Below are 13,019 nucleotides of genomic sequence, written 5' to 3'. Positions count from 1 at the left end.
GGGGGGGGGGGGGGAAGGGAGAAACCATCAGAGATTTAGATCGAGAAGACTGAAAAATCAATCAAAGCTCTGGATCGTAGATCAGATCGGGAGAACCCCATAAAGAGCCGGCGAGAATGGTGCTAAGGAAGCCACCATCTCCTGGAGACCAAAATCGGTGAAGCCAGTGCTAAAAGAGCTACCGCTTCCCAAAAGCAAAGCCGGCCGCCAATCGATGGAGAAGATGCGACGCCGAAGACAAAGCCGATCAGATAAAACCAAAGCCGGAGAAAAAGCCCAAACCGTGGGCAAAGGGCCGGAATTACAACCGGCTGCAAAAGTTTCATATCTCATCTTTATCTGTGAAAGATGAAGTGAGGGAACAGAGAAAAGAGAGAGATAAACCCCCTACAACTTCACGTTTGCCGTCTAATTCAACGTCAAAATAACACTTTTGATAAAACACTTAAATATCATTAGTTTCTTAGACTAGTTTTTGGCCATTTGTAACTGTCTTTGGACGGAAAATTATTTGTAACTAAAGTTTACAAAATAGGATATTTTTATATTGTTGACAAAAAGACTTGGGTGTAAAATTTACCAAATTACTAAAATTTTCTGTTTTTAAATTCAAAATTTCTAAATAATTAAATTAGTTTCATAGTTCAAGAACATATAAATTATTTGAAGTAAAAACAATCTTCAAACTTATTTTTACATAAAAATATCAACAGTGTACTTTTTAGTTTCTTAAAAAATTCTTTTTTCTCAATAATTCCTTTTAGTTTCAAACTATATTCTAAAATTAATCTCCTATATATTATCTGATGGTCATTTAAAAAGTTGTAACTTTAAGTTTGTACTAACTAAAAAGAGACTCTGGTTAGGTGTTACTTAATTAGGATGTCAATTTAGCTTATGTGGCAGTTTAAGAATCAATTGAAGAAAATGTTGGTCCAAATCCAATTACTAGTAAATATTATATTAATCCAAAATATAAGAAGCGTGTATTTTTTTCTTTAAATAAAAGCTACGGAATTAACTAATATGATTAACATATATATGACAATTAATGACTATGAATAATAAAGATTTGATAACAATTTTTGCATCATTTTTCATATTAGTTTAATTTTATATTATTAAAAAAATTAAACGCTCAAATTAACCATATAATAAAAAAATTAGATTTTTTTCTTATACGTTATATTTTAAATTTTTAAAACGACTTTAAATTACAAAAATGAAGAAATCTTATATGTTATATTTTAAATTTTTTAAACGACTTTAAATTACAAAAATGAAGAAACCTTATATGTTATATTTTTTTTATATGTTAGATTTTTTTTCTTATATGTTATATTTTGAATTTTTAAAACGATTTTAAATTACAAAAATGTAAGTTTTCCTTAAACATACGACTAAAAGCATTAAAATGACAAGTATCAATTCACCATGTGTATTGTATAGCTCCAACATGTAAAACTAAAATAAATATAATAAAACATTATTTCTAAGTTTGGTAACAAAACATAATTTCACAATATAGGTGAAAACATCATTTAGTGTTTGGTGGTAAAATGAAAAGTCAGAGTTTACATCTCATCCATAATTTACAGAAGTGTCGAAATGTTAAAGAGAAAAACGGTGTAGCAGACGTAATTTACTAGTCTGAGATATCTCGATTGTGCAAGATTACTCTAAGTTACTTAAACTAGTTTGAGATTTTCCATATTATTGTGTTGATAAATTTGGAAACTTGGGTTTGATTCACGATTTCAGTCTTGATTAGGTGAAGCTAGCTTATATAGAAATGAGTGGTTATAGAGATACACACACATATCAACATCACATCAAATCTTGCTTCTTCTAAATTCTAATAGACATCTTTTTGATAGTCAGGTTCACAGAATTCTCCTCCAAGATCATCGCAGGCCTCGGAGACGAAAACACTGTTTCCAAGTCCAAACAACACAACAAAATCAGAAGTTGAACGCAAGCTGAGTATCTCAGGTAAATAGAGAAAAGGGTTTAAAGTATGTGATCTTTACGTTTTGGGGGTGTTATACTCTATGTATTCTCGGTCTACGTTCTCTGAAGTCACGGGACGGGAGATGGGCTTTGTTTCAAGCTTGACTTCAGGGTAGATGTCAGCTGAACATGCATATCCGCTGATCACTTCACATGCTTCGGCTGGGAAAACACTGACCATAGATATGTCATTGAGTCAGTCAATGAGAGAAAAGAAGCAAAAAAAAAGAAGGGAAGTGAAAGGACTTACGAAAGGAGGGAGTCATAGTCAACGGTGAGAGGATCAGAGGTTGTAGGAGATGATCCGTTTGGTCTGAGAGATGAGAGTCTTGAAGCTTTAGTGTTGGTGATGGTCTGAGGAAGAAGAATAGTGAGCTTTGGAGAAAAAAGTGGTGAAGAAAGGGGAAGAATGGTTGGTTTGATGCACAAAGCTCCCTGCATTTTTATGTTGTTGTATGGAGATTGGTTTACTGATTTGGATATTATGTTAATGTTTTGGAATAGTTCATGGTATATATATATAGAACCAGAGCAGAAGAAAAGATATTTTCCAAAAGGATAAGGTTAGGCTTTGTTATATGTGACTTGTGAGAATGAAAATCAACGAAAGCTTATCCTCCCCTCTTGGAAGATATTTTATCCAACCTTTTTGGAACTTTACGTGTTCTCCGAGTCAGCAGAATCAATAATTGAGTCTTATACTTTTGTCATAAATGGTGTAAACTATGCTACACCTTCTTTATAAGTTGCATGGATTCAAAAAACAAAAGAAACAAAGCCAACGTTTGCTAACCACATTGTCTTTATTCAGGTCTTCTTAAAAGCAAAGCTTATACATACACACAAATCCATCAGTAGCGGCGTACACTGGTTGTCGACAGAAGCACCCGACTCTGTTTCTTCCCTCTCTTTCCTGGCTCTTTGATGGCTACAGGTGTGGTTGGTGTTCTTGATGTTACACTAGCGAATGATGTTGTGTTCGTGTTTCTTGCACCTGAAAACATGTTTTAGAGGTCATCAGTGAATCTTAAAGAGAATTTGCTGAGCTAAAACATTAGAGGTTACCTGTGGTTGCGTTTGTGACTTCACTGCTGCTGCTGCTGCTTTGAACGTTTGTTGTTGGTTCGTTATTCAGGTTGGGGGAGTCGTGGCCAGCAGCGAAACCGAGCCTTGTCACGTGTGAGAAGGAACTTCTCTCTCCAATGGTTGGAGGGCTTGACGATACTACTGGGGCAGAGTTTCCAAGGGCTAAAACAAAAGGGTTTCTGATTAGATCATCAGCAAAACCATATACTTAACCTGAAACACAATTAAGAGAAGAGGTTCCTTTCTTTTACCTTCAAAATCATCCAAGGAAAATGAAGGATCGTCACCATAATAGAACTGCCCACGACTGGCCATCAATGGTGCAAGCTCTGCAGCTGCAGCTACTTCAGCTTTGATTTTATCTTTTCGCTCCTAAGAAAAAACACAACATCATATAATTTTATAGCCTAATCAAATCAAATACTAACTATAGGAAACAAGTAAAAGCCGATGGAAGTTGGAATCTGAAAAGTAGTTAAAAAGAGGAATACCTTCCTAGCACGTTCTTTCCTCTGCTTCTCACGCTTCTTGATTTCATCCATAAATGGAGCAAATGCTTCAGGAGGTAATGATTCCCTCATATCAATCTCACATATCTGAAAAGATTACGAAAAAGAGGATAAACTCCATGGACTAAAATGTTAACTTGAGTAACTAAGGAAAGGGAAAATGTACCTGAAATGTAGTAGTTAAAGAAAAATGACTCAAGAAGCGGTAGCGTCTCCTTATCGCTTCTGACTGGGTGACAGTCTCCATTTCCACTATCTTCCCACTCACTCTGCCGTTTCATAAATTGAAATCAGAACTCTAATATATCCACAAATTTACTTGCATTCACTCTAAGTCTTGGCTATCACACTAAATAACATTTCATTAACTAAAAGACGCCATACACCATACATACCCACTAGAACCAGCATCCCAAACCCATGCATAAATGATTAGTCAATGAAAAGATTCTTGACTCTTACCTTGTTGGAAGAAAGTCATTGCTTCCATAGTGGTGCAGAAGGCATTTCATATTCAAAGAGTGAAGGATAATATGCTGTCCATCAACGGACTGCATAGGGAATAAGATCATGTTTTATTGAGCGTTGTGGTATGTTTCCTTATCAATAAAACAACCAAGATTGTCGACAGCAAATAACACTTGATTTCATCTAAGGAAGCGACCAGCATATAGCAATAAAAAAATCAGCATGCAGCTGATACTTTTTTTTGCAAACACAAAAGTATCCATCGGAAACTGGTTACCTGGTAAAAGTTGTACGCATCATCGTTGTCCTTCTGGTCTTTGCTGTCATTTTGGTGCAAAAGAGGCCTTTTACTCCCATTGTCTGAGGAGGGCATCAACGGTGCATCCTTTTCTACAAGAGAGTGACCATCATCACAACTCTTTTCCAAACTAGACTGAGATTCCTCATCTGACTTACCAACTGAAGATTCTTCAGTTGATTTATCTTGATCGTTGGAGCTGCTGGTTGCTGCTCCTTTCGCCATGGAAGGAGCTTGATAACCAACATCAGGAGGTGAGGAAGACGGTACAAGACTTCTAGGCTTCGTGCTTGATTTGCAACAGTTAGAGAGCCTCTGCTCCTTCCAGTACAACTTCCTCTCCTCCAAACGCTCCAAAGCAGCGTTTACATACAGGTGCTTCTCCAAGTCTTCCACGAGCCCAGGATCTGCTCTTGCAATCCAACCATCCAGCTCCGAAACCGCCTGTCTGACAGAGAGATCAACATCTTGCGTGAACGTGAACTTCGAAAACGGATCAGGAACGTCCGAGTCAATCTCGTTTTTCCTTGTCGGAGCAAAAGAGTCTTTCTTGCGAGTCAGGAGTATGAACTCGATGGGATCTCCAACAGAGTACTGCTTGACGTTTTCGATATAAACCGTGTACAACTCTCTGGGAGAAATCATCACAAAGCACAAAGGACACCTCTTGAAGCACTCCGCCTTGTGGTTATCCTCACCGATCAAAAGGTACTGCAGAACACACGGGAAGCAGAAGATATGCCCACACGAGGTTATCTGCGGACACAGAGGATACTCCAAGCAAATAGGACACTGCACAGGAGACGGAGTGGAGTACCTCACGCAAATGATGTTATCCCACTGCAGCATCTTATCAGGATCCATGGAATCAGGAGAATGATCACCCGTGTCCAACACAACGAACTTGTAATTCGCCTGGAGAAACAAGTCCTTGTTATAAGGCCTCCTCCTGTGCATTTGCCTTCTCTGAGGTGGAGGAGGAGCCCTGAACTGTTGGGGAGAAATGGGATCATACTGAAAGTTCAGTAAATGGTTCCCGCTAATCATATTAGCCCGTCTACCAGTTGGATTGTGATGAGAGGAGCCTCTGGGAGAATTGGAGGGTCCGGTAGCATTGTGCTGCTGCACATGAGAAGAAGAAGCAGCAGCTCTGGTATTTCTCCCTCTGGACCTATTTCTTCGACTATCATATCGAAGATGGTCATGTCTATCTGCACTAGGTGGGGAAAAGCTCTCCTTCCCTGCTCCAATCTGCGTTATCTGCAACTTAAAACGGAACAAACATTCAAAGATTCCACGGTATAAAGTAGAAGTCTCATCGTACACACTTAGGAGTATCTAACTCTACCTCTTTGGGAGATCCATGGCTATGCTCCTCCTCAGCTGCAGCAATCGGTTCTACAGTATACAAAATCCAAAATGAGAGCAAGAAAGAGAATCATTCTCAACAAAGCTTAAATCTTTCAAAGAAACCCAAAACAGCAAATCGAAATTCAACCAAATGTAAAAAAAAAACCCTAAAAAAAGAGGGCAAAATCGAAAATTAGAACAGATCAAAGCTCAATCTTTTAAAGAAACCCTAAACAAGCAAATCGAAATCCGTGTTCGTCAATGTCAAAACCCTAAAAAAAGAAGGCAAAATCGGGTAGCTGGATAATCAATTTCCCTTACCGCGAGAGCCACTGGAGAAATCAGAAGTTGGGAAAGAGGATCCGGCGAGGCTGAGGGATCCAATTCCAGAGGAAGGAGGAGGAGACACAAGAGAGCTGTTGCCATGCTCAGAGCTAGGGTTTAGAGACGAATTCGAAGGAGGAGGAGAAGATTCGTGACCTTGAATATGCGTAGGAGGCAAGATGGACATGAAAATTTTAGGGATGACAAAGTGAATTATCGCCGGCTCAGAGCCACAGCTTCCTTTCTTCTGATTCTTTCAATACGCTTTTTGATTCTTCTAAGGGCAAAAAAACATGTCGTTTTTTTTTCTTTCTTTGATATACAACCAACACATGTATCCGACCCGAGTCCGGAACCCGACAATATGATTCCTTTCTACGCGGGTGGATATACCGAATCTTTATACGATTACACTTATACCCCCGGTTTATAATAGTGATTTTTTGTACTTTTGATGTTTGAGCCAAAACCAGAAATATCCATTTCATTTTTTTTTTCGCTAAGAATCTAAATATTATTTCGAAAAAAAATGTTGAGGTTTACAAAATGTGATTAACAAAAAGTAAAGCCTCCAGAGTTGATTTCATGGCAAAAAAAAAATGGTAAAAAACATAAAATCAAAAGCAGTCGCTATTATAACCGTTCAACTTAGTAACAAACAAAACTATACTAGCGATACGATTTTGAATCACCGAAAATGAGAAATCGAACTGAGACTGATACATAAAAAGAAACTCGAAGACAAATGGAACATCGACAAACAAAGCAAGCAGATACAAACTGCCGATTGAATAAAATACTATTCATCTCTTACGAAACAAAGAGAATCCATTCAAGGATCGCCCTCTAAATCCGAATTGGGACAATCTTCTGAAACCAAGATCCAGCCTTAGCGGTACAACATCAACCCGAAGGTTAATAGTGCTCAACTTACACTGCCAAACTCGTCCGCAAAGGTGGTTAGACGTAAAGGGCAGCATTAGAAATCCATTTCATTTTGAGTTACGAGATGATTGGTTGCGACTATTGATGCTTTTAACAGCCAAAATTTAGTTTAGAACTATATATGTTTAACCAATCAAATTTTTCTTTCTTTAAAATACTCACAGTAAAAATATCTATACAAAATCAAAATATAGCTTTACAGATATTTATTTCCAAAACAAAAAAATAGTGCTTTATAAAATTATAAAAAAAAACAATTTGTAGCAAATAAACCTACAGATTAAATTTTACGATCAAAAACATAAATCTACGGCTCATTCCACCCTTACTATATTTTCAATTATTGGTTGTTGGTGTGTTGTGTCATATGCAGAAATATAAACTTTTCACTAATACGAAAAATATATGAATTATTTAATTGCAATCCAAATCGAATGAACATTTGCTCATGGTTTTTTCCTCAATGAAAAGTTGTGTAATTACTTAATTCGTTATAATCTAACTTTAGATAAAAGTCTACTAAAATGCGATACAAATTAGCTGAGATTAAAGTTCATTAAAATGCGATACATTAATTTCCCGTGGGCTGAGTTAGGCTGAGCCCAAACCAAACAAGTAAAAGCTCATTTCTTGATTTAAATATATTTGGTGGTTCTGTTTACATGCATGAAGATTGAAGAACCATGGAATGCTTTGTTTTCCCTCATTGAACCAAAAAAATCACAACAGACATTATAATGATTCATTTGAACTATTTAAAATTTCTAACACATCTTCAGGAAATGCTCAAGCAATTGAACCATCAACATCACATCCTCATGATATTATATTGATTTGTAATATAAATCAATTCATTTACTATGATGAAATGAGTCAAATGGTCATTTAATCTCATCTATCATTCAACAGTTATATAACACACATTCTCTCCCCCAAAGGCAAAAATGGGATTTGAATGTGTTTGTTTTCATGATCTCTCAAAGAGACCTTTAACATAAACCATGCCTTTCTCACTAAGCTGAAGCTCCTTCCTCATTTCTTCAACTTGTACATCATCTCCTTGAACCACAATCTCATCCAGTTTCCCCTTTTTTCCCACCATCATCTTCACCTTTATCTCCTCCTTCCTCGACGCCTTCTTCCAGTAATACGCTCCTCTGCAACATCATCCATCATCATCACCAATCATTCACAAACAGTTTCAAAGACTAATAGAGAGAGAGCTTACGCGAGTGGACTAAGAATGGTAATAAAGAACCAATTGTTTCCAAAATCAGGCACCGTAATGGTTAGGACAAGACCCACACTTGCTAAGCTTATACATGTACAGAACGTGAGCAGAGCAGCTTGTCCTCTACTTGGAACCATTGTTCCTTCAAACCTATTTTTCACAATCCAACAAACATTGTCAGTAACTAAACGCAAAACCCATTTGAAAAAATCAAAACTTCCCTTCTGAATTAGCCTTACGTGATTGTTTCTCCTCGATCAGTAACATTAAAGTTCTTCCTTGTGAAGAAAGAAAGAATCTCTCCAGCAACTTGATTTGGCTCCTTTTTGATCCCTTCGCTAACAACGAACGTCTTTCTCACTATCTGAAACAAAAAGTCCCAATCTTTAGACTCGAGCTTAAGAAATTAGGAAACTGTAATTCGATAAAGTTCGAACCTTTGATTTAACAGAGCGTTTAATGAGAGACCAAAGACCTGGAACTGAGATGACGAACAAACCCAGAGACGTGTAGTAGCTAGCTAACGAGTAACCACCACCTGTCTCAGCCATCAACAGTAATGAACTAGGGCTCTGTTCCCACCATTGATGAATCTGAATCGCTGAAGAAGATACAGCAGAGAGAGGCTCCACAGCCATCGCAGTGACGGCGGCTACTCTGTTCCGCTTCGTATCACATCCCCGTCTCCGCCGCCCTTTGATTACTACATCTCTTGAAGTCACCCATGGACAAGACAACGGCGGAGAAAACAGCTTCGTCGCCATTGTCGAGAGTCAAAGGCTTACACTATGGCTACAAGAAAAGCTTAAGCCTGTACATGATCGTGTGTGTGTAAATGAGTCTATCCATAATCGTGTGGTTCTCATTTTTTCTCATTTAAAATAGATTTTAATTTGGATTTATGACGTCATTTCAGAAAAACATAACCACTGTTTCTGTTTAAGACAAGCTCTGTTTTCTTCTTTTCTTTTTTTTTTTCTTTTCTTACAGAGCTTTAATCAACGGTAATGTTTTCTTTTGTATCCTTTGTCACGTCAAGATCTGGAAGATAGATAAGTGAGACCCACCATCATTCATTCACTAGTTCATCGCCATATACGGAAGAAGAGTGTCTTTATCATTAGATTTTTCTTTCCGACACAAAATCAGACCATAACATGATTCGAGTTTTTTGGAATTTGACCAACTTGGGCTTGGTTGTTACCTCTTTGGCATTAAAGGCTATAAAGCATAGGTAGGTTGTAGCTATTGTCAATTATTTTCCCAAAATTGCTACTTTACTGGAAAAGTAGCTCTGAATCTTTTCGTACAAGCATAGTAACTAGGGTTCTTGAAACAGAGGAGTTGTTATTATCTTCTGCTAGTTTAGCAGTTAGCCAATTGGAACCTTTTGATCAACTCCAACTTGGTTGATTGGGTCACTATTACATATCAAGAAGAACGTAAACTGTAATATCTTAGTTCAAACTTTATATCTACCGTCGGTGCTAAAAGTGAATTTATAACAACAACAACGAAGATTCACACAACATTCCACTCTTTCCTTCCTTTATTATATCAATAAATAATGTGTTTACAAAGTTACATTTTCTGCACTCATTTTCAAAAAAAAAAAATGCTGAAAATAACCTCCAAAGAAAGTAACAATAAAAAATGAATAATAATAATAGCTCAGCTGTTCTTTATACAATTATATGTATACATAATAGAAATGTGGTTCCTTTTAATCACTTTGATGCTTTAAAAAGCTGACTTCCAAGAGTAACAGTTGGAGTACCTTCACCCATTACTGTTGTTAAGCTCACTTCTTTGTCCAATATTCTCTCAAGCTCTGTCACAACATAACTCATTGCTGGTCTCTTCTCACTTGATACATCAAGACATATCAGTGTCAGTGTAATAACCTCCTCCACTCCCTCTGCTGTGTATGTACCACCTAGTCTCTCATCAATCATTGCAGGTATCTCAGTGTAATCCGTTATGTTTTGCATCTGCAAATCAATAAGATCACACCATTGCATACAAGTAAGATTCAAAACACACTTAATTAGCAACATTCGCTGTTGCCTAGATGATAGTACATTACCCATTCGACAAGAGTTTGTGTTGAACTTGAAGGGGATGGTTCTGATGCTTCTCTTCCACTTACTAATTCCAAGAGGAATACCCCAAAAGCATACACATCACTCTTCTCTGAATATCTTCTGAACTCTTGAACCCTGCAACAGAGGAAATAATCTGAGAAACTAAAGAGAAAAATCAAGTGCATGGCCGGGTCCTGAGCATAAAGGTAGTAAAACAATGGTCTATGGCGGCCCCTAAAATTTTAAGAAATTTTTATATGTATATAGTAATAAATTGCCAATAGCCTCTAAAATCTTAGGACCGGCCATGATCATGTGAGGTGTAAAAGTAATTACTCTGGGGAGAGGAAGATGTGGTCAGCAACAACGTGAGACGATGTACCAGCATCCTCTCTTCCTAAGAAGTTACGGACTCCTGCATCCGCAACTTTAGCAATGAAGTTTTCATCCACAAGAACATTAGCAGTTTTGAAGTCCTTGTGTATCAACCTAGGACTCAGTGAGTGAAGATGTGCCAGTCCTAGAGAAGGGTATATGCAAGATCAGGACACATTTGATTCAAGGAGCTGCATATTATAAAGTTTACCTTTAGCTGCTCCTATAGATATGGCAAGCCTATTTCTAAACTCTAGCCTACTTCCACCAGCACCTAATCAAAGAAAAGATTATTACATTGTCTACTAAACACACGTTTTCAAAACTGATTAGTTACCAGAGAGTTACCGTACAGGTGATAGGAAACACTTCCATTAGGAACGTACTCATAGACAAGAAACTGAGTGTTGCTTTCTTGGCAATAACCCAAAAGAGTAACAAGATTACGATGCTTGATAGACGATAGATACCGAACCTGGAAGAAACCATTTCACAATAAGTTTGTAAGCATGTTCAAATTCTAGATCATAACCAAAACATTGAACAAGGGAGTTAATTATTATAAGAACCTCGTTGACGAATTCTTGTGTAGGCAAACCGTGTCTTCTCTTGATTGCTACAAGGACACCGTCTTGAAGCAGACCTTTGTAAACCTCGCCGAATTTGCCTGTACCAATGAGGCTTTTACTGGTGAAACTCTTGGTGGCTTGAGCAAGTTCCTCCATTCCAAACCTTCTTGATTCTCTCATTGACAACTCCATTGCAACATTTCTTCCTTCTGAAAAACACACACACACGAAAAGCAAAAGTCTAAATCATGAGTGAGAGAGAGAGAGAGAGAGATTGATGGGATTTAGTGATTTATACATTACCTTGAGACGATGGATCAGAAGAGCCTGTTGTCTCAGACGCATTCTTGTGACGAAAGATGCAAAACCATAGGACAAGAAACAAAAGAGCAATCAATGCAAGAGCTCCAACAGCACCTCCAATGGCTGCTGCAGGAGTTGCTGACATTTGTAAACGAAATAGCCTCTCTTCGATGCTCAACAGCTACTTACTACCATGCGATGACTCTGTAGAAAAACATGAGAATGTCGGCAAAATAACGAAGAAGAATAAGGAGAAGACAAGACAAAACAAAACAAAAAGCGGTGACAACTTGTAAAGCTGAATGCGATTGTTTTGATTTTTGAAAGAATCACTCACACATGCAGTAAAAAAATATATTAAAGAGAGAGAGAGAGAGAGAGAGAGAGAGAGAGAGAGAGAGAGATTTCATTAAAAACCTTTTGACAGATCTCCAGTAATAAAGAAAGATCTCTACTTGCTCAACAAAAAAAAAGAAAGATCTCTACTTCATCGGCGAATAAATATCACAAAAGGAGAATTCAAGAAGAAGTTGAGGAGCTTTTAAACATCAAATCTTCTAGAACTCGAGAAGAAGAAGAAAAAATGGAGTGTTGTGTCGGAACACAGACAATGCCGACAGAAAGTGACATCACAAAGACAACATCTCTTTCTTAAGTGTACTTAGTGAGAACAACCAACAACAACAAGAAGAAGAATCAAACCATTTACTAATGTATTTGTTTAAAGTTTCAGAGATGACTTGACGTTTTACAGAGTGTTTACTCTTCTCAAACCACCAAACACCATTGTTTATTTTGTGGGAGAAAAGAAGAATAAAAAGATAGACAAGTGAAGCAAGTGGGTCAGTTCGCCAGTTTGTAATTACAGACAAATGTAATTTTTATTTTCGAGCTTACAAGAAAGAAGAAGGAAGAAACTACTAAACTAGAACCCCCGTGTAAACACAGTTTCATCCGAAATCTATAAGAGACGACGAACACACCACTCTGTCTCCTTCTCTTCTTTTTTTTTTGAACAACACTGTCTCCTTCTCTTCTATTTACTCAGTTCAGTAAATCTCTATGTTTTGTTTCGTTCTTTTTTTCTTTCCTTTTTCGTATGTTCTTTTTTTTTCAGATGGTTCTTGTAAATTATAATAAATGAGTCACACGGTACAAATACTATCCTTTGCCTGATTGTTCAAGAAGAGTTTATGTGTTGTGAAACATATTTATTTTTTTTCATCAGTTGCTTTGTTTAATCTTTTTTCCTGCAAATAATGATGGTTTTGACAGTTCATTCACGGGAGCCAAGAAGTAAAAGAAGAAGAAGCCAGTGAGTGTTTGACATTTTCTGTCTTCCTGAGGTTTTTTTTTCCATTCATTAAACTTGGATTTTAAAGATTATGTGCCTCACATTCTTTTTATTGTGATGATTGTTAGGTTGAATGAAGATCATTGAATAAAGAAAATGTCGATGCTCCTGAA

The 13,019-nt window shown here is 37.2% G+C and overlaps 4 protein-coding genes across 10 annotated transcripts; all 4 read right to left on the bottom strand.

Moving 5' to 3' along the window:
- Positions 1-1,713: 1,713 nt before the first annotated feature.
- Positions 1,714-2,522, bottom strand: LOC106319591 (light-regulated protein). The gene is made up of 3 exons (XM_013757972.1): positions 2,261-2,522; positions 2,031-2,183; positions 1,714-1,931 (listed from the first exon to the last, which is right to left on the bottom strand). The coding sequence occupies exons 1-3, from the start codon at positions 2,449-2,451 to the stop codon at positions 1,856-1,858; spliced, it is 420 nt and encodes a 139-aa protein (XP_013613426.1). The 5' UTR covers positions 2,452-2,522; the 3' UTR covers positions 1,714-1,855.
- A 170-nt stretch (positions 2,523-2,692) lies between these two features.
- Positions 2,693-6,342, bottom strand: LOC106319590 (RING finger protein 10). 3 transcript variants are annotated; one of them, XM_013757969.1, is made up of 10 exons: positions 6,043-6,342; positions 5,720-5,769; positions 4,530-5,637; positions 4,351-4,463; positions 4,068-4,156; positions 3,772-3,874; positions 3,588-3,692; positions 3,348-3,468; positions 3,076-3,258; positions 2,693-3,004 (listed from the first exon to the last, which is right to left on the bottom strand). In XM_013757969.1, exons 1-10 carry the CDS (start codon positions 6,230-6,232, stop codon positions 2,862-2,864), a joined length of 2,205 nt encoding a protein of 734 aa, XP_013613423.1. In that variant the 5' UTR covers positions 6,233-6,342; the 3' UTR covers positions 2,693-2,861. The 3 variants fall into 3 exon arrangements, with proteins under 3 accessions (XP_013613423.1, XP_013613421.1, XP_013613422.1); XM_013757967.1 differs by having other exon boundaries at positions 4,351-5,637; XM_013757968.1 differs by having other exon boundaries at positions 4,351-5,631; positions 6,043-6,341.
- A 1,467-nt stretch (positions 6,343-7,809) lies between these two features.
- Positions 7,810-9,053, bottom strand: LOC106319573 (protein COFACTOR ASSEMBLY OF COMPLEX C SUBUNIT B CCB1, chloroplastic). Its single transcript, XM_013757941.1, has 4 exons — positions 8,659-9,053; positions 8,461-8,585; positions 8,219-8,371; positions 7,810-8,147 (listed from the first exon to the last, which is right to left on the bottom strand). Exons 1-4 carry the CDS (start codon positions 8,983-8,985, stop codon positions 7,958-7,960), a joined length of 795 nt encoding a protein of 264 aa, XP_013613395.1. The 5' UTR covers positions 8,986-9,053; the 3' UTR covers positions 7,810-7,957.
- Positions 9,054-9,765: 712 nt separating this feature from the next.
- Positions 9,766-12,647, bottom strand: LOC106319577 (nodulation receptor kinase-like). Of its 5 annotated transcripts, none has more exons than XM_013757946.1 (8): positions 11,970-12,647; positions 11,553-11,756; positions 11,250-11,458; positions 11,029-11,155; positions 10,892-10,954; positions 10,642-10,825; positions 10,308-10,440; positions 9,766-10,212 (listed from the first exon to the last, which is right to left on the bottom strand). In XM_013757946.1, exons 2-8 carry the CDS (start codon positions 11,695-11,697, stop codon positions 9,949-9,951), a joined length of 1,125 nt encoding a protein of 374 aa, XP_013613400.1. In that variant the 5' UTR covers positions 11,698-11,756; positions 11,970-12,647; the 3' UTR covers positions 9,766-9,948. The 5 variants fall into 5 exon arrangements, with proteins under 5 accessions (XP_013613400.1, XP_013613401.1, XP_013613403.1 ...); XM_013757947.1 differs by having other exon boundaries at positions 12,255-12,647; XM_013757949.1 differs by having other exon boundaries at positions 12,450-12,647.
- Between the last annotated feature and the right edge of the window lie 372 nt (positions 12,648-13,019).

This window comes from Brassica oleracea, unplaced genomic scaffold (genome assembly GCF_000695525.1).
Source record: "Brassica oleracea var. oleracea cultivar TO1000 unplaced genomic scaffold, BOL UnpScaffold00285, whole genome shotgun sequence".
Taxonomy (NCBI): domain Eukaryota; kingdom Viridiplantae; phylum Streptophyta; class Magnoliopsida; order Brassicales; family Brassicaceae; genus Brassica; species Brassica oleracea.
Note: the sequence above shows the minus strand (reverse complement) of the source record. Positions and strands in the feature narration are given on the sequence as shown.